The sequence below is a fragment of the Diadema antillarum genome, unplaced genomic scaffold (assembly GCF_040938485.1).
Source record: "Diadema antillarum isolate AM-2024a unplaced genomic scaffold, OU_Dant_1.0 seq00000131_RagTag, whole genome shotgun sequence".
Taxonomy (NCBI): Eukaryota; Metazoa; Echinodermata; class Echinoidea; order Diadematoida; family Diadematidae; genus Diadema; species Diadema antillarum.
In genome coordinates, this window is record NW_027271209.1 from 380556 (window position 1) to 405489 (window position 24934).

The 24934-nt window shown below is 38.5% G+C and overlaps 1 protein-coding gene across 17 annotated transcripts in view; it reads left to right on the forward strand.

Annotated features, from left to right (window-relative positions):
• Positions 1-24612, forward strand: part of LOC139727452 (anoctamin-4-like) — a 127451-nt gene extending 102839 nt beyond the window's left edge. For 13 of the 17 annotated variants that reach the window (XM_071638408.1, XM_071638409.1, XM_071638410.1 and 10 more), the window contains 6 exons: positions 5313-5452; positions 7481-7633; positions 8077-8129; positions 11297-11508; positions 14673-14763; positions 21310-24612. In XM_071638408.1, coding sequence (XP_071494509.1) covers positions 5313-5452; positions 7481-7633; positions 8077-8129; positions 11297-11508; positions 14673-14763; positions 21310-21513 — 853 coding nt within the window. In that variant the 3' untranslated portion in view covers positions 21514-24612. Of the gene's footprint in view, positions 1-5312; positions 5453-7480; positions 7634-8076; positions 8130-11296; positions 11509-14672; positions 14764-19344; positions 19952-21309 lie in introns of those variants that run through there. The other 4 variants (XM_071638411.1, XM_071638422.1, XM_071638424.1 and 1 more) reach the window with 1 other exon arrangement.
• The last annotated feature ends 322 nt before the right edge of the window (positions 24613-24934 follow it).

Genomic DNA, 24934 nt, shown 5'->3' on the forward strand with positions numbered 1-24934 from the left:
TCGATTTGGTAATCAAAGAGGTGTGATACAGTGTACCTCAAGTTTATCTAGTCCATGCATGATTTTGTATATTTGAATCATGTCTGCTTTGTGGCGTCTATGGGCAAGAAATGGCAGGTTGAAATGCTTTAGACTTGTCTTATATTAACCCGTTGAGGACAAGCCCCATAAGTGTACTCGGGCAGGTGTCCATGGGAAATGCATGTTGTAGCAAAATCGGTCCGTCTTTAAGGGGGTAAGTGAGCTGTTGTATTGATAGTATTGATACAAGTAGATGCCACACAGTAGATCAGTAGTCAAGCCTGGGTCTTGTAATCGTTTTGTACAAATGCATGAAGCCAGTTTTGTCCAAGGTAGAGAAGATACGCTTGATGATACCTAGTTTGCTGTTTGCAGTGGCACATACACTGTCCACATGATGCAAAAATTGTATTCTCTTGTCAGAAGTTACTCCTGGGTCTTTTTCTACTTTGACAGTTTGAATGGGTGTATTCACATCTGACATGTTGTAACTGAAGCAAGGTTGTTGTTGTTGCTTTTTTTTACCATAGTGAATGACTTTACACTTCCCTGGGTTAAATGGTAGTTGCCACAGATTTGACCATTCTAAGAGTCTTGTCCGATCAGTTTGTAAATGTTCCCCATCTAATTTAGAGTTGTTTGGTGAGAAGATTTTCATGTTATATGCAAAGAGCTTGACATCTGATGTACTGTGACATTCAATGTCTGGAATGTCATTGACATGAAGCAAGAACAATAGTGGTCTGAGCACACTTTCTTTGGCCACGCTACTAGTAGCTGTACGTGAGGGGGCACCATTTACGCCTGCTCGCTGGATTCTTCCACTCAAGAAGAGGACTTTAGTCATTTCTGCAGATTACCTGGTCTCTATTTTCTCCAGAAGTCTGGCATGCGGGACACTGTCAAAAGCCTTGCTGTAATCCAAATAATACGCATTCAGTGTTTTCCTTGATATCTAACTCCTGTGTTCATGTTCCAGAAACATTTAACAACTGCATGGCACATGGTCTACTGCTTCTGAACCTATGCTGTTCATCTAAAAAGAGAGAGTTCTCATACATATGCTTGACAGTTTCATCACGAACAATGATCTCTTAATTATTAATTTGGAAACAATGCTGGTGAAACTAACTGGGCGAATAATTTCTTGGCTTCATCTTATCTCCTTCTTTGATAATAGGAGTCATGTTGGCAGGTTTCCAAGAGCCCGGTACTACTCCACTTTTTGACTTGGCATGCATTTCTTAAAAAGAGAGGAAAGTGGCTGGGAAATGTAATCCACTATTTCTTTTACTTTGCGGATGTGGATGTCGTCTGGTCCAGCGATTTAGACTGGTCCGATTTCTGAATAGGTCTTTCACCCTCACAGCAGTAAAATAGACAATATCTAATTCCTTGTCTTGAATCCTCCGTTCAAGGGTTGGTTCATGACTTAAAGGGATCATATAGTTTTGGTTTAGACCTAATTTCAGGTTTCTAACATTTTTAGTGAGATAATGAGAAACCTCTTGTGAAACATATAAAAGCATGTAATTCCATGAGGAATTCAACGTCTATTTGATGAAAATTGGTTTTGAAATGGCTGAGATATCCAAAACAGAGCGATTCTAAGAAAGTGTGAGACCCACACTTTATTATGATCACTTTGTTCTGACTTTATTTTTGGATGTTTCAGTCATTCCAAACAAAATTTTCATCAAATAAACTTTGAATTCCTCTTTAAAATGTAACTCTGCACTATTTCATAAGTGTTTTCTTGGTATCTCGCAAAAAGTTAAAATCCCAATTTTCATCTCCACCAATACTGTACTATCCCTTTAAATCCTCCTTGGTGAAGATTGATTCAAAGAATGAGTTTGAGTGATTCTGCTTTCTCCTGCATCCATGCTAGCAAAGAATCCATCTGGCTTCTCTAAGTCACCAATGCGGTGTCTAAATTTAATTTTGCTCTGAACGTATCTCCAGAAACTTACAATAGGGGCAGGATTTGATTTCAGATGACAGCGTGCACTCAAATAACTTTCTTGCTTTCTTAAGTTTCTCAGTCACTTTCTGGCTTTATTGTATGGTGCGCCATCAGAGTCACTTCTAAACTACCGGAAGAAGTTCCAAGATTTATGTTTGCATTCAGTTGCTTGACATACCTCCCTATTCATCCATAATGGCTGTTGATTAGTTCTGTCTTTGACTTTTGGCACAAATCTCACTGTAAGCATTTCCAGCTTACTTTATAAGAAAGTTGAACCTGCATTCAGCCTCTTATGTCATTGCAGAGGCAAGCATGTCCTTTTTTCTTTCAAATGCTTTCTCAAAGCCTTGTAATTCCTTTTGAAGAATGCCGGGTTATCTTTCACAAATAAACTATGTATAACTCCAGGCAGTAGAAGTTTGAAATCTAGCTCCACATGGTTGCTTTTACCAGTTGAAGATATTGCAAGACAGTCTGCAGTGGCAGAACCAGGGGGTAGTGCACCAGGCGAGTGCCCCCCCCCCCCATTATTTTTTGATCAAACAAAAGAAATTAAAAGAAAAAATGGAGGAGGGGCACATGCGCCCCCTTTAATTTTGTAAAGTCCCCCCCCCCCCCTTTTTACGGAATTCGAGGATCCGCCCCTGGTGTGCCATATCTTCTTAGTTTCTGCCTGTCTGTCTCCCATGTTGGCTTGTTAATGGTGATAATGGTGAGCAAGGTAATGGTGATAATGGTGATTCCATTGACTTCGTAATGTTGACAGTGATGATAGTAAAAATACTTAGGGCAATCATTATTTCCAGTTTATTTGTAATGTGTCTGCATATTGTCACAATTTCAATATTAAGAATGTCCTCTATTCTGACATGTGTCATGTTCAGACATTTTCCACCATCTTTCTTCATTGGCAGAGTGCAATCACTTTAAAATCCTCTCTTTTGTATTCGTCGACTTTAACTTCTGTACTGTGTCTGAACTTTGCTTTGTGCTGCATGTATACATTGCCTCCAGTTCCTGGATTCCAATGCCATTTCTGTTACTCGGTATCTCTCTGTGCTATTGCTGTTTTCCTGGTTTTCTGTGTTTTGTCTTACGCATATCCTGACCCACTCTGTGGTTTCTTGTGACAGCTGTAGCGATTGCGACAAGTTTTTGTAATGAAGTTGGGTATGGGAAGGGAATGGCTTAGAGCAACAATGACTAAAAGGGGAAAGTCCTGGGACGGCCAAAACATGCCTGGCGTAGATATAATCATTGCCTGTAATGGGATGGTTGTTGAGATGGAGCTTTAGGTTTCCAAATTTGTTCGGGAGGTAATGAGAAACCCCTTATGAAATATGAAAGAGCACATTATTCAGAGAGGGATTCAAAGTTTATGGGATGGTAATTGGTTTTGAAATGGCTGAGATATCCAAAACAAAGGGATCCAAACAAAAGGTGGGACCCACTTTTTATCAGGATTGCATTGGTTTGCTTTGTTTTTTTTTTATATCTCAGCCATTCCAAAACCGACTTACATCAAATAAACTTTGAATTCCTCATTGAATTGTATTCTCTGTAACTTTGTATTGGTGGTTTCTTTAATCTCCCAAAAAGTCAAAAGCTTGTATCCTCATCTCAACCAATACTGGAGTTGTACCATCCCTTTAAAGTCTGGTATTGGCTGTGAACTTCGCTCTGTGTTTTAGAAGTAGGTGGCTTCCTTGATACGGGATCCCTGTTATGGAGTATCTGGCTTTCCTAGTGTTACTTTCCCGGTTTTCTGTGCTTTTAGGATTCATATCCTGACCTACTGTAGTGCCTTGTGCTATTAAACTAACGCAAACCCTGTCATGAAGCTGTAGTGGGAAAGGGAATGTCTTTCAGCAGCACTTCTTAACCTTTTGTAACCTAAGGCCCACTTTCGCTCCTACAAATTTTGTCCAAGGCGCGCTAGGATCAAGTATAAATCTTTTTTATTTCATCTTTAGCCGCAATCGCGGCCCACTGGTTGATGAAAAGCTGGGGCTTACAGCAGTTAATGGTGACTGTATGTGGAAAATAGCAGGACGGTTAAAACAATATGTATGGGCTTGGTATGGGAAATTAAGAACTGAGTGGGTTGGACAAAAATGTTGTAATATGGGTGTTAGAAGGGGAATTTAGGAATACTAGTTATGGAGAGATTTTGGGGAAAACCCTGACTGTAAGATTGTTGCAGTGATCGTTTAATTGACGTGGGACCCGAGAGGATCGTGGGATAAAGTGAAAGCAGAAATTGTGACGAGTGTGGTATTGTGCTCTCTGATGGAAAAATGGGAAGATGAAGGGAGATGGGTTGGGGTAGAAAAACAAAGATGTGGGAACCAAGTTGTTACTGTGATTTCAGTTTTACTAGTAACTGTGTGAAGGAGTGGTAGGAAAATAAAGAAGGGTTGATGGTCGAGGGAGAAGGTACAAGTAGTAAGCCTGTTTGAGTTTAACTTTGTGCTTGAGCAGAAAAAGGTCATTTGTACCTGCAGGCACAATTTGGTTTTAAATTCAGATAAGCATCTGTGATATGATTATTCTTGGGATTTGCATAACTTGCTATTACTGCTACTTAATAGCAAGCCTGGTATTTGGCAATATGAATAGCAAAAGTTTGTAATTTATGCATGCAGTGCAAAACAATGAAAGGGATTCTTCCTTGTATGTTGATTGATGGACCATTCTGGTCACCTGGTCTACCCTATTTATTCTTTATTTTAAAATCAGTGCCATAAATTGTCATGGTGAGCAAGCTTTCATTGTATGCATTACACTGAGATGGAAATGAGTGAAGTGCCTTGCTAGCTGAGTAAAAAAATAGGTCATTTGTACCAATGTGTACATGAGCTAACTCCAAACTAGCTTATAGAAGATGATGGGGTGATACAATGAGAACAATTCATTCATTTATTTGACAAAATATAGAACAATATACTACTTAAAAGTCATTACAAAGAAACAAATACATACCAGGACTCCTAAGAAGCAATATGTATGCAGGACCCCTCAAAGAAAAAAAGGTAAAAGGTAATCAACCAACATTTGTTGTGACATGGACCAATGCATACACAAGATCAGTCCAAATTGAAATAACACATGTATATAATTCATCAGTTAGCAAAAACAAAGATATACCTTAATTGCGTTATAATTTGGTTGCAGACACACACACACACACACACTCACTCACACATCCATCCGAGGTGCACAGAGAATGAGAGATACTGTAAGAGAAAGAAAGGCAGAGGAAGGAAGGAAGTCTAGTGATTGATTGATATTACAGTTAAAGCGATCTTTCTACACTGCACAGTGTGATCATGAACTTCTGGCGATCCCGCGGCGGCCGCAAGGAGGAGAAGACCGGCAAGGGGCGCTACGAGCAGTGGGAGCAGGACGCCGACCTGGCCGACCTCGGACCACGAGGGCTCTTCAGGGAATACCTCGAGATGGGTTAGTATGGCAAGAACACCCACATGCTTTCTGGGACGTAGAGCTGTCAAGATGAGAGCATTGTATCCGTGAGACCTTTGCCTTTTTGATTTATGGGGTCTATTTTACTTTGTCCCTACCCGACGAGAGATATTAATATGACAGAATAATTTATGGCAGCTTTTCTGACCTTTGACAGGCAAAAATGATTTTTGTTATCAGTCAATTCACCCAGAGTGATGATGTCCTTCTGACAGGGCAGCGGATGTTGAGATCATAAAAATTAATGGACCATGTATTATTATAAATCACCTATTTTAGCAAAGCTTATTAAGTTGGAAAATGAAAGTCTTATTTCATCTCTGGTGTTTTCCACCACACCTCTAGCACAAAAATTTTGATCTTGCGTGAGAATAAATCTTATCACCACCCTCTGTGAAAGCTCTCAAAGTCATTGTCTGTACTCTAATGATTGTACAATTTGTCTAAGATTTATGCCTCAAGTTAACCCATTCCGTACTGGAACCTGGTGGCCTGTGTAGTAAGTCTATGGGAATTTTAGAGTTCAGTATGGAACAGGTTAAGCATGTCATTAGAATGTATAGATCCCATGGAGAAATCTGCAATTGAGTATTTGCTCCATTCTTTGCTATGAAATCTAATCTTGCACTCTTCTGTAGGCATCATTTTTCTTTTCCATTTCTTTGAAATTACAATGTAGCTTTCCTTAAAGGGAATGCAAACCCAAAGAGCAGTGTGGATTGAGTGAAAGCAGCAACATTAGTAGAACACATCAGTGAATATAAGTGTATATAAAGGAAATTCAACAAAAATTCACTTTTCTGGCATTATGAAAAAGCACTTGACTAACCGCTTTCAGAAAGCAGGGGGAATAATTGCTACCCTTAACATATGTCAGTATCAAGTTGATGGAATTTGTAATTTTCATGAAAAATGAATTTTTTGTTGAATTTTCTTTATATTTTCTTTATATAGTTGTCCACTCATACGTCATAACCACTAGTAGTCTCCTCATCCAGCGGTTCCAATGCCAAAACTTTAAAAATTCATAACTTTTGCATCGATTGATTTTCTTCAAACTTTCACTGATGTGTTCTAGTAATGTTGCTGCTTTCACTCAATCCACATTGCTCTTTGGGTTTGACTTCCCTTTAATTCTGGACATGCAGGAGTGGTAGAGATCCATTCTTTGTGCCCTTTGTACATCACATGCTTTAAGTACATTGTTTGTCTATGTGACATGTGATCATTATAGCTTGCCCGCATTGTGATTGCCTCTTTATCATGTAAAGTGCCAGAAGGGACTCTTTCTTTGTGTTGGCCACTCTGAGGGGACATCCAAAAAAATATCGCATTTATGTCATTGAAAATTTGAAATACTTTCTTTACAGTGGTTGTGTAGCTTAAGGAAGAGAAAGTGCGTTCTTACATTAGAGGCATTATTTACCATTTGCAGATGAAACAAAACCCAGCTTTAGTGCTTCAAAAGAGTTCTAAAATGTGAGTTTGGGATAGAAACAACTAATATAAAAATGTTATATCTAGTATATATAGTATAGTCAATATTAAGTATTGTTAAATGTACAAAATTTGAACAATAGTCATAATAAAATTGTTTCTATAATAAACCATCTACAGCTTGGGTTTATTGAGAAAAGTAGTTATATCTCCCTATATTTTAGGCTTTATTGCAAAAATTTTATATGGTAAGATATTTTATGATACAACTTACAGTACCTACACATACAAATTTGTACGCATCAAATAAGATAAACATTTTTTAAATCACTGTTCCCAATGATAAACAGTACCTTTGATATAAAGTTAATTGGCCCAGGAGTGAATTGAAAATGGCCCTTGGCACCATTTGTAGATAAATGACCCAGCACATATACTGTATCTGCTACATTGTATGGTGGTTTCTGGAATTATCTAGTGGGGTTGGTATTGAGTGGCATATGATAATGAGTAATCAGATATGCACTGGGTAATCTCTTGTCAGACATATTCGGCATTGTATCTCCTCAGTTGTCCAGTTTGGGTTCTCCACCATCTTCGTGGCTGCCTTCCCACTCGCCCCGTTCTTTGCCCTCCTGAACAACCTGATTGAGATCCGTCTGGATGCCTTCAAATTTATCTCCCAGCTGCGCCGGCCTGTGGCTAAGAGGGCCCAAGACATTGGTAAGCCACATGATAAGGACAGTGCACCCTAATCTTTCTCTTTCTCTCATATGTTCTCTCTGGATGTCTCTTCCTGTCTGTCTATCTGTCAAGCTTTGTATTCACTGTATACCTCTGGATGCATTGAAAGGAAACCAAAACCCAAATATAAATGTGGATTGAGTGAAAGCAGCGATCGATCAAAACACATCAGAGAAAGTTTCAGGAAAATCAGACAATTGATTCAATAGTTATTGCCTTTAGACTTCATTCACACTTTTGGGAGACATTATTCTTCAGCTGTGCAAAATCTTGTGACATTTGCAAAAAGGGATATATGACCTTTATTGAAGTGATATCACATATGCCTTCAAATGTCATTGTGTATGAGTATGTCTTTACCCCCGGCAGCCCCGGATGTTGCCAGAAAGTCACATGTCCCAATATTGTCTTCCTGTCTCCAGGTGCTTGGTATGCCATTCTGGTATCTATTGGCAACCTGTCTGTTCTGACAAACGTAAGTATACAGAACCGGCATTGTGTGCCTAGAAATAGCCTCTGTATGATACACCTTTGTATTTGCATTCATTCCATACAATGAAATCTACTTTGTGCATAGTTCTGGACACTTTTTTATGTTCATTTATATGTACCTCAAAATCATGTTCGAATTAGCTTTACTTGATTGATTTATAGCACTTGTCTGTTGATGTTTGTGTGGGGTCTTTTTATGTGCTGAGAATATTTGCTGCATGTTTTGAATGTGTGATCAGTGAAATTTTTTCTCATCAAAGATGGTTGATAACTTTTCAATGATTTTGTGTTTTTTTTCCCTTGGCTTTGCGCATTATCTGTGTGGATGTTATGAACAGTCAAAAAATGCAGGGAGTTATTTGAAGTGCAGTGGAAGAAAAATCAGTCGTGCTGAATACTGCTTTGTTTTACTATCAAGTCTGATTCTTTTCACAGTACTGTTAATTCCTGAAAAGAGTAAGAATTGTTAATCCTCACACCAGATATTCAGTTAACCTCTGTTAAAACTGGACTTGAATAGATAGAACTGCTTTAACAAGACAAAATTACAGCAACAATACCAAGACACTTTAACTTTACCATTTCGAAAGGACCAGACATCAGTTTGAATGGACTCATTCCTCTTTAGACATCCTTCCAATTTAAAAACTTTGTTTAAAAAAAAAAATCTTCCCATGAAAAATTAAACAAAAAACATGCAATTTATGGAATGAATGTAGCCATGGTCATCACTACAAAACAAATCCCTTGCCCAGTCTCAAAAACTATGCGTACAAAGTAATTGTGTAAACATAGTTTAGGATTTAGTGCCAAGCAAAGCAGAGTCATGGACCTAGCACACATGGACATTCATCGCTCGTTTATTAATTCAAACACCTGTTTCTATGAAAAGCATCACAATAACACTTTAAAGATGGTTTCTTGGTTTGATCTCATCATGCATCACCGACAGCCAGCCTGGAGTAGAACAAGACAGCGCTTTGTGATATCCAAAAGCTATGTACATGCACAGAAGATAATAACTCTCTTAAATTAAGAAAAATGCGTGTGAAGTTGTAGTATACACTGGGAAATCATCGCTCATTTAATTTCACTTGCAAAATGCACATACTTTACGAGAGAAAGCAAGTATTTCGGCAGGTTGGTTGTAATTTGTTAATCTGATTTTCCCCATTTTTCACACATTGTTTCAGAGTAAACATTGACGGTAATGGTAGACGACTTGTATGTCTTACCATCAAGCAACATTACATGCACGTCCACAGGCATCTACTTCAGTAATTACTAATTTTGAGACACAAAATTGGTCATGATTTTGCTGCTCCCCATCATTGTCGATTTTCCAAAGGCAGTTAAGTCTGAAAAGACACCTCAGCCAAATAAAGCCGAAATGAGGGAAATGGTTCTTTTGTCAGTGACAATGAACAGTTACACAATCATCATTGTCCAAACATCTGGATGTACTCTTCAAGATGCACATAATCAGGTGGCGGCGATGCAGGTCGGATCATAGAAAGACCTCCGTTCATAGTCCATGTGTGTAGTACATAGGTCCATGGCAGAATGTAGTCCTGCTTGCACACTGAGCCGACCGTAGCACCAGCAGTCTGCACTTCACAGCTTCAGCAGTGGCTGCATTGCAGACCAACAGGTGCCTGGTAAATTCATTAACACCAGTGACTGATAAGGAATTCGGCAACAGAAGACGCTACTTGAGTAACTAGGAGGAGGCTGTTGTTTCTAAGGTTGATGCAATTTCCTGTTTTTATTTTTTTGTACACGTGTGCGTGTCAACCCCAGATACAAGTTTATCACAACAAAATTTTTTGTCTCAACAAATTTAATGAAAATGTCTCTGATGAATGTATTGAGTTGCATAGCACACATTCTGAGCTTGTCTGTGCAAGGTACTGTATCACAAGGACAATGACATAGGATGCTCATATATTCCAGTAATGTATGTAGCAATGCAATTCCACTACAATACCACTTGCTAGACAAGTTCACCTCAGTAGAATTTACATTGTATGCATGTGTTCTTCTTTTGTTTTGCTTCCTGGAGAACCCAATCATGCATTTTTGTGTACGTGAAGCTGCTATGCCACCTTCCTTGTTCACTGTGATTTGTTTTTTAATTTTGAAAACATTCTTGCTCCTCATCCCAACTGCTGTAAATTCTGAAACTCTACCCAGCGTCACCAACCTATAGATGTTTAAAGGGACTGTACAGCACTGGTTGAGGTGGGGATTCATGTTTTGAACATTCCTAAGTGAGATAATGAAAAGCCTCTTACAAAATATGAAAGAGCATGTAATTTTAAGAAGGAGTCAACGTTTATTTGATGAAAATTGGTTTTCAAATGGCTGAGATATCCCAAAAAGTGCTAATGATAAAAGGTGACATGCCACAACTTTATTAGGATCTCTTTGTTTCACCTTGTTTTTGGATATCTCAGACATTTCAATACTGATTTCCATCGAATAAACTTTTGATACTCTTTAGAACTGCAAGCTCTTTGATATCTCATAGAGTGGTTTCTGAATATCTCACAAAACGTTAAAAGCTAAATCCTCACCTCAACCAGAACTGTACACACCCTTTAAATCCATCATCCAGAAGTCCCTTTTAAAGGGATGGTACAGTGTTGGTGGAGATGTGAATCGGACTTTTAACTTTGTGTGACATACCAAGAAAACACTTATGATATAGTACAGATCATAAGTACCATTTATTTGATGAAAATCAGGTTTGGAATGACTGAAACATATAAAGTAATATGTAATATAAAGTGTGGGTCCCACACTTTGTTAGAATCGCCTCTTTATTGGATATCTCAGTCATTTCAATAGCAATTTTTATCAAATAAACATTGAATTCCTTATAGAATTACATGCTTTTTCATATTTCATCAGAGGTTTCTCATTATCTCACCAAAAAATGTTAGAAATCTGAAATTAGGTCTCGACCGAAACTATATGATCCCTTTAAGCAGGGGTCAACTGTATAATGTGCATGTGTACACTGTATGTGTCCAAGTACAATGTATGTGTGTCTGTGTGTGTGTTTGTGCAAAATGTCTCTTCACCACATATGAACGATTTAAGTGATGTGTTTGGTGCATGCACTCTGCATTTCTTCCCCAACATCAGGCCCTGGTGATTGCCTTCACTTCAGAGTTCATCCCCAGGCAGGTGTACAAGTATCTCTACGGTAACAGGACCCTGACTGGCTACACCGAGTGGTCCCTCTCGTACTTTGACACCAATGATTTCCAGAACAAGTCCCGCCCCTCGGATGAGACCTACCCAGGAGACGCATCCTCCGGCGACCCGAGGTGGAACGATACCGTCAGCATTTGCAGGTACGTAACCGTAACCTCCCCCCCCCCCCCCCCCCCAGGTTTGACCCTGACTCCCAACTGACGCATGGAAATTAGATTTTCATGACTGAACTGTAGTTAAGAACAGGTGCATGTCGGGGGGGGGGGGGGGGGGGTGGGGAGAGAGATGTCAATGAACGGAACACACTAGTGAATGATCTGGTGATTAAAGGACCAATGGCAGATATAATGTACATACATGGTGAGGTGAAGTAATGATTCAAGGGCTGAGCAGATTTTAATAATACTTATACAATCCTTGAAGATTTATGAAGCAATGTTTTTTGCATTTTTTGCAAAGCATCCAATACCCACGTTGACTGAAAGATTACAATGAGAAAAAAAAATCCAAAAGGGAATTCTTGTTAGACATTTTGTTTGAATAGGCAGGTTTACTAATAGATTCAAATTTTATGCATGCCTTTCTGACAGTGGTTCTTCTTGGCGTGAACCTGCTACACATGGAACACATGGACGTTCACCGCTGGTTAATTATTAAATTCATGCACCCGTTTCTATCAAAAGCATCACAAAAATATTTTAAATATGCTTTCTTGTTTTGATCTCACCATCACCGCAGACAGCCAGCCTGGATATAAACAAGATGGCACTTTGAAGAGTCTGGAAACTATACATGTGCAGAAGATCATAACTCTCTTAAATCAAGAAATATGCATGTGCACATATAGTGTATATTGGGAAATCATTGCGCAAGAAATTTCATTTGCGAAAAGCACATCTTTTACAAGAGAAAGCAAATATTTTGGCAGGTTGATTGTGATTTGTAGTCTAATTTTTCCCATAATATGCATTTTGTCTCAGAGTAAACGTAGACAGTAACAGTAGATGACATGTTATTATTATTGTTGTTATTATTATTATTATTTGTTTGGCCATACAGTTGCAGTATAGCATACATACAAAGGTATATGTAGAAAATGTTAAGGGAGTGACACATGCTCACAAATATAAAATTCTTTGCTATTACCCAGAGGCATGTGAGCCCTCACGTGTCACTTCTTTATTGTCACATCATGTACAGTATGTCTTTAAAAATGTTGCATGCATGTTCTGAAGTGTCCACTTCATTAATGTTGTGACACTAAATTTGTCATGTTTTGAGGTTTACTGCTCCCCATTATTGGTGTTTATTCAAAGGCAGTTAGAATCTGATAAAGCACCTCAGGCAAATAAGACCGAACTGAAGATGCACTATTACACATAGATTTGTATCACCATTGTCCAAACATCAGGGTTCCCATTTCATAAAAAGTTGATACTCTTGCTGGAATGGTAATTATCATGTTGATGACAAGAATCCAGCTTCCTGATCGGCTGTTGCTATCGGAAGTTGCCATTCCAGCAAGAGTTGCTGTCCTAACCTCTTTAACTCTTTATGTGCCACGTTCGCACGTCCTACTCAATCGATGGCGTGCCAACTTTGCATATTCTGCTCAGCAAACAAAGCCGCCAAAACCGATCGATAAATCGCTGATCACTGCTAATCCAGCGGCACAATGAAAGCGTTTCTCGTGCTTTTGTTCCTCACATATGTGGCTTGCATTCTATGTGGTGATTGACTATCAAGTGGTGTTCCCAACTAGATTTGCTCATACATTCTAAGTTTCTGTCACGGTTTTATGTGCAAAAGTCATGTCTTTACAGTAATGTAGCAACTGGTCATTCAAAAAAAAAAATGAAAATAGATTCTTCATACAATTTATATCGAAAACAAAGCTTGGCATCCCTCTTTAACTTTGCCTACTATTATTAACAGAAATTTGTAGAAGTTATACAAATTGGAAAAACAGAACTCTTTTTCAAAGCATGACTACCTTCGTGTCTCAGAATAACGTGGCACACAGGGGGTTTCCACCATGGCACATAAAGAGTTAATGAAATGGGGCCCAGATGGTACAGTACTCGCCAAGATGCACGAACATGTAATCATGTGGCGACAGTAATGATGGGATCATAAGAAGACTTCCGTCTGTAGACAGTATGTGTGATAGGTCCGTGTTCTTGGCAGCCTGAAAGTTTGCCTGATGTTTGCCCCAAGAATTGAAAAGTGTTTTTAAGGTACAGATTAAAGGAATAGCTCGTTACCTCATCAGGACTGAAGATAAATCCATAAATTTTAATGTGAATTTGAATATGATTGTTAACCAGTCTATTCAGTGATATTCAGTGGATGGCATTCTGATGCCAATTTCTCTCTTTTTTTCTCTCCTTTTTTCTTTCTGAAAGTCCAACGGTGGAAGAGGGATAGGAAAGAACAGAGTCATCGAACCTTTAAAAGAGCCTGAAACTTTAACAGGCAGCTTTGCCTTAAGCCCATTTTGACTTTCATTGAAAAAATAAATTCCAACAAGTAAGACACTGAAAATGCAAGCAAAATATAGAAAAAAGAATATTGCAGAAAGTACTGGAAATTTGAAATTTCAGAGGATTGCACAAAACAGTGATTTTGCTTAAGTTTGCATAGCTTATGACATTTATGAAGTGCTGATGTCATTGATTCATCAGTTGTTGTGCATACATCTTGACTTACTGTAAAACATTATATATTCGCGGCTTGAATTTTTTCGCGAATTGGAGCCGACGGCCTTTTTTGCGGCATGAAATTTTCGCGAACTGCCACTGGCATTCAATGCACAATAGTGTAGACAAGAATTTTCGCGTGCATTTTAATTTCGTGAATCTTGTTGCTCGCGAAATTCACGAAGTTAAAATGCACACGAACATTCAGAAGTTAAAATGCACACGAACATTCCTCGTTTTACAGTATATACTGTCTGAATCTCTCTCTTTATGGTCAATAGTATGACAGTGGGAAATTACTCTGTAAAAGGAATCAGTGCTTCCCTGAAGAACTGTAGAATTACTTGATGCAAAGTGTACAGTGTACTTGTGCTTTATTTCAATTTCATTGCAGGTGGGGAATTTAGCAGATATTTGTGCGCAAACCAGAGGGCGGGTTTGGAAGTAGATATTATCGCCTAATCTAGTGCCAGATATGTAATTGTGATCGGTGGCTCTGTGTTTCATGAAATAATGTGCGACTTTCTCATGATGCATTTGTCATTCTTCAATGTGTCATAAGTGGTCGTGATGCCGGAAATGATGCTTTGCTCTGCTCTGTGTAGGTACCGCGGCTGGTACGACGCCCAGTACGAAGCTACCCTGGACTACTGGCTCGTCATTGCGATCAAGCTGGCATTCATCATCATCTATGAGGTAAGTCCCTCTTTGACTGACCAATGTTGTGACAGGCTTTTGTAGCTTGGGTAGACAATGCTGTTGGATGTGTATGTGTGTGCATATGTGTGTCTGTACTGCAATTTCTTTTGCAATAGTAACAAGCCAGTTCACAGGTGTTAACTGAGCATGTACAAATAAAGGTCATTGTATACTTTCTGACATTGACTTGTTATTGAGGTGTTGGAAAAATTTGATAGGTCTTTATTAAACCTAAGTTGTAGATATTTATGTATGAACTTCAAGGTGCTGATTGAAATATAAAGTGGTGAATGTTTATTCTGTTTCATCCATATTAAGAAAAGTCATTCTTGCAGCACTTACAATGTACCTGTAAATAACCACTTTTTACTTGGCTGTGTTCAAATGCTCTTTTAATAAAAAGATTAATCCATGTTTGTATCAAGTCTTTGGTTCAGAGATCACAGCAGATCGTTGCCAATTGTGATCTGGCGTATTATTGGGATGATTTTGAAGGAAAGCAGAGTGAATGTTTGTGGATTTTTGACTTGATTTTAGGGCTGTCAATCTGTCACTACTATTACTATTACTATTATTTATAGTGCGCTTTTCCCACAAGGCCCAAAGCGCTTACAATCAATTCAAAACATATACGACAGTATGTAAAATAATGGATAAATGTTACAGCTACGAATTAGCCACAATCACACTGGCAAAACTTTTCACAGTGTAACTTTTAGAACACACCTCACAGTTGGCTCTTCTATTCATACTGATGGCCAAATTTCTCAAAGTTTCAGTTCTCAAAAGTTCTTCTGGCTTGGGTCACTGGTGTGTGTGTGTGTGTGTGTGTGTGTGTGTGTGTGCATGTAAGACGTGCACCTTCTAACAGCTAATGATTGTTAATTCAACAATGCACAAAGGTACACTATAGCCCATAAACAGGTGGTGGTCTAGTCACGTGATAAACTTGGTAAAGTATCAGCTTTTAGCAGTTAGAAGATTTGCAGGGGTTCCAGAAATTTCCCAAGTTGTAGTTGGGATTTTGCAAAGAGTTTTGCAAGAAGTTTTCGTGAAGTTTGAGTTAGCACTGGCAAAATGTTGAGAACTTAAACTTCATGAAGTTTTGCTTATGTGGCTACATTTACTGTATATTATGTGTCAAGCCTAGAATGTTCACTACTTTACACTTTTTGACAGGCAAAGCATTGTTCTTAGTACTTCCTCTGCACTGTGATTTAGTTGCCCTTGGCAAGTGATCAAGTGGGTTTGAAGCACCCTGCACCTCTCTGTCTCTTGTGAAAAAACAAGAACAAAAACCCAAAGTGAACAACTGATACTGGGTGCTTGGATTTTGTTGATGGATGTTAGATTGTTTTTGTTTGTGTTGATGATTGATAGCTGGTATGTAGGTGTGCTAGTGTGTGTGTTTGTGTGTGCAATTTGGGAGGCAAAAATATGTCCTTCTTGTTGTGTTTTTATATACTTTTTTTTTAAGCTACAAGATGTGGAAACCAACATGTCAGGCTTGTTAATTGTGTAACTGGATATTGTCCTGGTGGTGAAATGCATATGTTGAAAGCGTATGGAGTGGATTTTAACATATGCGTACAAAGCCATGTTCCCCCTGATTGTTTTGGGAGCATGTTTACTGATGTCTGTGGTGCTGGAATTAACATTGACAATATAAAAATGTGATGATTGTTTTGAAGATGTTTTGTTTTGTTTTGTTGTTGTTGTGACTTGTATTGGCCAATTTAGCCTACAAATCAAGCTTTGCATATATATATATTTACATCAAAACTCATGTGTTTCATAAAATATGGATATTGTGGGTTTTGTGGTTTTGTGCATTATCATTGTGACGCTGTAATGCTGTTGCACATTATCATTGTGGAAAAGGTTCACTAAGAATTGAGAATGAGGTAGCTAACCTGTGCAAATTGTATTGTTTGATTCAGATGGCACTCATGGTGTTGGTCTTTTTCTTTCTTTTTTTTGTTTTTGTTTGGGGGGGGGGGGAGGGGGCATTTTCTGCTATTTCCTACTTCCAAAACACAGAAAATGGAAATGTCAATTGTACATTTATTCGCTAGAGCGACAAGACTTTGTATCCACAAAATGTCAGATGTTCAGGAGAGCAAAAAAAAAAAAAAAAAACATGGTAACCAAAGTACTCATATATCAAATGGGATTACCTTTCTTTTGACATGCAGTGGTGGCTTCATATTTGGGGTAAGACAGCTAGGAATTGGACAGGACATCACTTAAACTGATTATATGACCATTACTCTTTTTTTTTAAAGTGTTTTTCACCAAAATTTGAGATTCACGGTCGTGTCACCCCAGCGATGATATGTGTATGTACAAAATTAGCATAATGGTTGCCAGAAGAAATGTTTGAGACTTTGGAATTTTAGTAATTTTAATAATGTAAAGAGGAGTTTCTCTGGCTTCATATCAATATTCGACATACCTAAATCAGTTAAAAAAAAAAAAAAAAAAAAAAGAAAGTTGGGTGGCAAAGGGGCTTTGAAGATACAGGTCTATTAAAACATGCTGACACAGCCTGTATTTTGGTTGGACCAGACAGAAAGTTTTATGATGCACAGGAACATTATGATGTTGTATACCACATATTAGCGAGTCTGATTCTTCACAGTTCGAAACTTCTCGACAATTTCGTGAGTGATTAAATTTGCAATGATGTAATACAGTACTAAATGTAGAAATGTGTCCTTGCACCTCACATTCACATTGGGATCAGAGTTGATATATTCACATGTTTTTAAATTTGTGAAAAGTGCCTAAATTGCAAAGTTTGTGGAAATAAAAAAACCTCACAGAATATTTTGCATTTGCAGTAATTATATGTACATTTTCCCCACTTTTTTTTTTCTTCATTTGACAAAAAGCTGGTAGTGGGATTAAGTATGGTGCACCTGCAGTCTGAGTAGTGCTATATAACACTAGAATGTAACATGAACCCAGTGCATATATCAATAATTGGCTTGTTCACAAAGTACCTACATGTACAATTGGGGGACATATGATCCCATATCGTGCTGAAAGGAGCACAGCACTGAAGCATTAGAAAGGAATCCAATACAGCAAATCAATTTAAATGCGATATCGAATTAATTTAATGCAATATCAAATGCCAAAGACAAGAAGTCGTTCAACTACCATCTTCCCGCAAGAGGGATGCACTTTCGTGTTTAAAGAAAGGATTTAGCATTTTATTGTGTAGGAGACATACCACATCGATCCTGTCTCACCTCTGTCATCATATACACTAACACATCTTTCACATGGTGTATATACACTGAATGGTTCCGCTGAATGGATCATGTGATACACTTTATACATTTAGTTTCTCCCAACCTTGTCTACACCTGTTACATCACCTAGTGAGGAAAGGAGCTCTTCATCAATCACTTTTGTATATCCTATTCCCATGCCTATAGTGTTTACTTGTCCTTGTACCTCTTGTTTATGTGAACAGATAATTGTTTTTGTCTCATAGTGATTATATAATCTCATCTCTGTCTCTTTCCATCGATCTGTATACCCGTAAGTGTCTCTGTGTACAGCCGAATGCCCACTATGCGACCTGAGCCTGCGAGCTGGTGCGAGCTGTATTAGGAGCCAAGTGTCCCATGGCCTATTTCGTTATGAAATCAGTCATTTTGTAAAAAAATAGGCCATGCGACACTTGGTGCCCCATACAGCTTGCAGGGTCAGGTCGCACAGTGAGCATTGGGCTTTAGATACAGTCAACCTTGCTTAAGTCGACATCGCAGTAATTCAAACAATCGCCTATTAGTCAAAAGTCTTCACAAGTCCTCTACTCTTTATATTCTATTGATTCTAATCCCTCATAAGTCAGATTTTCTCTAAATTGAAGCCATTTCTTCAGTACAAATAGATTTGACCTTAAGGCAAGGTTGACTATACATATATTTTTTCAGGGCTCAACGCTAACCTTTTTTTTTTCTCTGGTAACCCGTTCAAGCCCCTGATATTTTTGTGACCCAAAATAAAAGGAACCATATCAATCCAATTTAAATTCTAATTGCCCAATTGGGCCACCAGAAGATAAACCTCATTGAAGATCTGGTAGCCCTGGGCCACCAGGCCGCTGCTATTGAAATATCAAGCCTTGTATATTGTGTGTGATTCAGTGTGATCCTAGTACAATTATTGTTTAAATGAGATAAAATCACTCCTGTTGTTGCTCACCCATGTGAATACATATCTTGTTATACCAGCATGCATATTTTCAAATCATTGCTTTGAAAAAACAAAAACAAAAAAGCATAGATAAAATGATTGCTGTATTCAATTGTCATATCCTGTTTGTGAGTGTATTACCTATCTCAATTCTTGTCCATCCCCTCTGCTGTCTCACTCTCACTCTCTGTGTCTCACTATCTTAATCTTCCTCTCTATCTCTCCTCTCTATCTCTCCTCTCTAATTCTATTCTAACCCCTCCCTTCTTCTCTCTCTCTCCCTCTCTCTCTCACATTCTGATATATCTTGCCTCTCTCTCTGTCTCTCTGTGTTTTTGCCTCCATTTGCTTCGGCCACACACATAGCATCTCATACTCTTCTTCAAGTTCTCGCTGGCTTACATCGTCCCCGACATGCCGGAGTTTGTCAAGAACCAGATAAAGCGGGAGAACTACCTGGCCCAGCAGGCTCTCCACACGGCCCTGGTGGAGAGCAGGGGAAAGAGCAACAAGCTGGTGCCCCCGGGCGGACCCTCCCAGGACGGGGCCGCGGGGGCGGAGCCTTGAGGCCCAGCCGCCGCCGCTGCCCACTCATTCATTTCATCAGCCGAAAAATCGTCTCATCAAAGCATACCGTTGTTCATCACCAGATACATGCACACATGCACACATTCTCAAGCAACTGAGAACATGAACACACACACACCCTGTTCCCATCAATGTATCCCTGCCCTTTATAACTTAAGCAACCATTTTGATGCAAAACTCTTCCAAAAGAAAAAAAAAAGATGACAGGGAAATGAAAACGGAGAGCCAGGTCATGATAGCCCCACCTGCCACACCCAACAACAACCACCAACTTGAATAACTTTGCTACAGCCAGTCGTTTCTTTTACCCTCTGTTCTCCTGACCTTCCCTCCATGTTTGGCAACTCTGTGACATTCCATCCTTCTTTTTGCATATCATACAAGACTCCCCCCCCCCCCCCCCTCGAAAACTCCCCTCTCTGTGAGCAAAATGCCAATTCTCCACCATGTGTGTCTCCACCAATATCAAATAATTTGCTGTCAGTTAGATATGGGAAAAGTGGGAGAGCAAATGTTTGCCTTTGTCATTTCTATGTTGACACTGCTGGTGATTTGAGTGGGGAAAAAAAAAGGCCAATCCCTGTCTAAATCAGACTGTCTGTGTTTATCATTGCTGTGGGACAATATTTACCAACATATTATGCAACATCTTCATTGATATGCAAAGAGAAAAAAAGATGGGAAAAAATCCACCCGTTGAAATGAATACACCATTCCTACCCCCCCCCCCCCCCCCCAAAAAAAAAGAGATAGTAATAAAAAAATAAGGACTTAGAAAACCCTGAAAAAACATACAGTGAGAGCGAATGATGAAGTAAGCACCTCTTTTTCAGTGTGGTCATACTGAATACTGCTTCTTTGTGAATTGCATGATAATTTCTTAGTCCTGACTCTTTATAATTCTTCCCCTTATTCTGTACTCTGTCATGACAAACTAAACTTAGAGTGTGTTGACATCATACAGAAAACTCAAAACTTTCTCACAGCTTTTACTCTCTCACAGCTTCTTCTTGAGATGTGCTTTACCTAATACCTTAAGTTGTATTGAGGAAGAATGCATATTTTCCTGCTTTAAACGCAATCATTATTTGCTCATATGCTGTAGCTTGTTTTAAAGGTAAAAGTTATGTAGGAGATTTTCTTAAGAGTTTTAGACCAGCTTGTGGTGTCACAATATCACCTTCCAGTTTGTATGTGAAAGATGGGTTCATGTACATATACAGTGATAATTGTTTGACCCCTTGAACCAAATTAATGTAAATGTTAGTTGTGTATCACAATTGAGTAATTTTGGTGCAACTACTGATCAGTGTGTAGTTTCCTTTTGCTCATTTAGTTATTTATGATTTATTAATGTTGAGTGGAGTGAAAACCTGCTGTCCTTTAAAGACTGGGTTATTGTTTGTCTGTTGTTGTTGTTTTTTTTGCCCCATTACCATACCCCCTCTTCCCTTGGCTGCATCAGTAATCTTGCAATTGTTTATGCTTTGTTTTGTTTTGTCTTGTTTTGTTTTGTTTTGTGTGCATTATTAGTGATTAGGCTGTTTACCTTGACCTTAATTTTTTTTTAGTTTGGATCCTTGTTTTAATTTGGTTTTTGTTGCATTTTCTCTCCTCCCTCTGCTTCCCGGCAACACTCGGTCTCCCCCAAACCCCCCTCCGCACGCCCTGCTAATGATTTCCACGTGTGTGGCAAATGATCTGTAAATGCACGGCTGCCTTTTACGTCCTTCTCGCCCTCAGCACGTCATATTGTTCATCAAGTTTGCTGTGGCCTACATTGTGCCCGACATGCCGGAGCATGTCAAAAACAGTATCAAACGAGAGAATTACCTGGCCCAACAAGCTCTCCATCAAATTACCCTGGGCAAGTCCGAAAACATGGCCAAGACCCAAAACCTGGCCATGTTAGCCATGTCGGCTACTCCTCCGTTAGAAGATGTTTAGGGTACTTCTTTGACCTTGGTATTCACTGCTAAGATTTTGCTTTAAAATGTATGCAACAGGGAATACAGGCACACCTTATTGAGAATTCAATAGAGTTATGTTTGTCTGTTCCATCTAGTTTGTCTTTAAAAAAAAAAAAAAAGAATCCAAAGATTTGTATGAAAGTAGATTCGAGAGCAGGTTTACAGTCTTGAGGATAATATTATAGGAAGGATAGTGAGCACTCAAAAAATTCAAGAAGTAAGTAAATGATGAGACTTGGGATTTATTTTTTCTGTCTTTTGGAAAGAACTGGGAATCGTGATGACCTGTACGTATGTGGGATTTCGCAATACAAGTAGAACTAGCAGAGTGTGCTACTATGATGCAAACGTACCATCTCAATGGGTTCCATGTAGAAAGGCTACCACTCATGTAAGGGTTCATGTAAGGGTAATGGGGTTGGCAGGGGGCATAGTACGGGGTATTGTTCACAGTTTTTTAATGACCAGAATCATTCTATTCTCTTACCCCCCAAAAAAACTTGAGACAAGTAGAGTTATTTGTGTTAGACGGATGATTGTTAGAAGCTCTGCCTCACATGACGAAGCTAATTAAATGGAAAATTTCTAAAGCCATTAGTGTGACTTCACAATGCTTCCATTGAGAATGAGCACATAGTCATGCCCAGTGTTTCCAAGGTCATGTCTATAAGAAGTGCATTGTCTTGGGCATTCTGTTGTGCATCTCTCTTTCAGTTTTGTTTTCGTAATATGAAGGGGACATTTCCAGCACATGCTGTTACTTGTAGTTGAATTCTTTCATTCCATTGTGATGGGGCAATTAGGTGTACCCTGTGGATGTGCGCATGATTGCCTTTATGAACTGTTGATGAATACAGCAAAGTGAATGTTTGGGATTCAAGATTGTAAGACTTTTCACCATTTTCAGGGTCATGTGTGCATTATCTGAGTATCATGTAGAGTATATTTCATTCATTATGTGTAGTATAGGATTTTTGTGGCTGTTCTAATGTACCTGTGTTTGTCTTGTAAAAATGTGTTAGATATAGTGACAAAATATTTGTTGAGTGTAAGTATTCACATTTATACGATTGTAATCATAGGGTGTAGGATTATATATATTTGTATGTAAACATAGGGTGTATATTTTATAGCTAATGACTCGGCATGATGGAGTAATTTTAATAGAGTAATATGCATGAAATGTATGAACTTGTGTTTCATAGTTCAATGCCGTGATATACAAGTAAAGGATGATTTTCCTTTATTTTCAAATAATTGTGAAAATGTGCATTTCATTCTTGAGAGCATATTCAGTGGAATTTGCATCTGATCATATAATCTTTTGATAGGGCAAGGGGGATATTGTTTCACCAACAAGCACACTGCACGAGTATGTTAACTTGTTTGTTTGTTGTTTTTTTAATCGCACAGGCACTGCATCACATGTAAATTACATATCACCCAGTACAGAGGGTTGCATTACTGAAAGTACATCATGTAGCATGAAAGATGCATGTAGTGGTGTAACACAGTGGTTAGGACCAAATTCCTAGCTGTCAAACAAGTCCAACCAGCGGAAGACTGGTCATGGTCATCGGAGTGACACCCTCTATTCAAAATGAGATTGAAGTGACCAAGTGATGAAAATTATAACTATGTCTGTCTTTCAGAACTCTTCTTCTATATCCCTTTTCTGTCGATCTATCTTGAATCTTGTGTCATTCTCTTCTAGTTCAGTGTAATCTCATGTTTTATTGGCATGGTCTTAGTCTCAGGAACTGTTAAAGCAACTTAAAATCCATGTAAGTTTGGAATGAACTGTTGATCTCTGTATTAATTGAATTCCTATTGTTTAAAACTCATTACCGCGACTCATTTTGAACTTGAAGTAACCTGAAACTGGTGCCTGAACAAAAATGACATCTTCCATTTTTTTTTTTTTAAAGGGTAAGAGATCATTTATATTGTGTATGAATTTTGTAATCATATGAATGGGAGTAGACCAACTATTTCAACTGTACAGTAGTGTATATCTCCTTTAATATCTATGAGTATCTCTTTACAGATAGTATAGGTATGAAGCATGTTAAGGCTCGTGAGAACTCTGGTTTGAAACTTGGGCTGCATGCTTCAGTGCATCGTATTGTGCAGATCAGACAATTGGTTTTTCTGAGGAAGGACACCATTTGTGTTTGCCAAGAATGAATGAAAAAAAAAAAGGTACACTCTAAATGTCCGTTTTGTTTATGAAATCTCTTCAAGAGTACAGCAAATGTCATGCGGTAGTCTTGAATGCCATATGTGCAACATGGTTTGTATGTTTTTCCCATGGTGCATTTGTATGTATGAGATCTCACACTTCTCTCTTAACAAAAGAACTAGTGTTGTGTTATTTGTTCATGACGTTGGAGTTGACACTTTGTTTGTAGCAAACAAGGTGACAGCGGGCTTTCAGGCTGGGTTTTTCCCTTGTCTCGAGGCATAAAAGTTCTCACCTACACTGTACATATCTGAGAAAATTGGATGATTTGGATCAGTAATTTGCATTTTATCTTGTTAAAGGACACTCTTTTCCTTACATCAGTCACAGATATCTCAGCTACGGAAGTTATAATTATTCACATTTTGTCCTGCCATTGTTTTGGTGGTTTTTGTGTTTTTACAGAAACGTTTAAACAGTTATCCCTTTCTCTGTTAAAAGGAAAAGATCTCTGTATGAGGATTATTTGTTTTATCAACCATGTGGTTCACAATACAGTGTACTGTGATTGACATATAGTCTTGGTATATAAACTCCTTTTTTTAAAATCATATAATCATCTTCTAATATGTTCAGTTTGATAAGAATATTCAATATTTATGCATTTGTTTTCCTTATTGTTCAATAGAGGTCTAATGTTTCTATTTTTATACATGGAAATGGCATATGCACCAATATGAGAATGGAATTAGATTGGTAGTTACACAGTTCTGGTTGGTTATTGTTTAGGTGGAAACTTTTACACTTGAATTAATATCTTAAATCTCACAATTTCATTGTACCCATGTTATGATATGTTGTCTTATAATAAACTAAGAGACCATGCCTCCTCAATCTTGTTCTTCTTGTGCTGTTTCAGTGGCCATGACTACAAAGAAACTTGGTTTCTGCTGTGTGTGTGTGTGTGTGTGTGTGTGTGTGTGTGTGTGTGTGTGTGTGTGTGTATGTGTGTGTGTGTGGATGCACTTACCCATGGTAGAAAATGAGGACATACACACAAACTTTACATTTAAACTGAGGACACCCAGCAATGTCCTCGGTTCGCAGACCATTCCAGACGGTCTGCTTTTGCATTGAGGGGTACATGTTTGTAGGTCCTCGGGTCCTCGATCAACATTCCTGTAATAAGTCCTCGGTTGTATGGTAATACATGTTT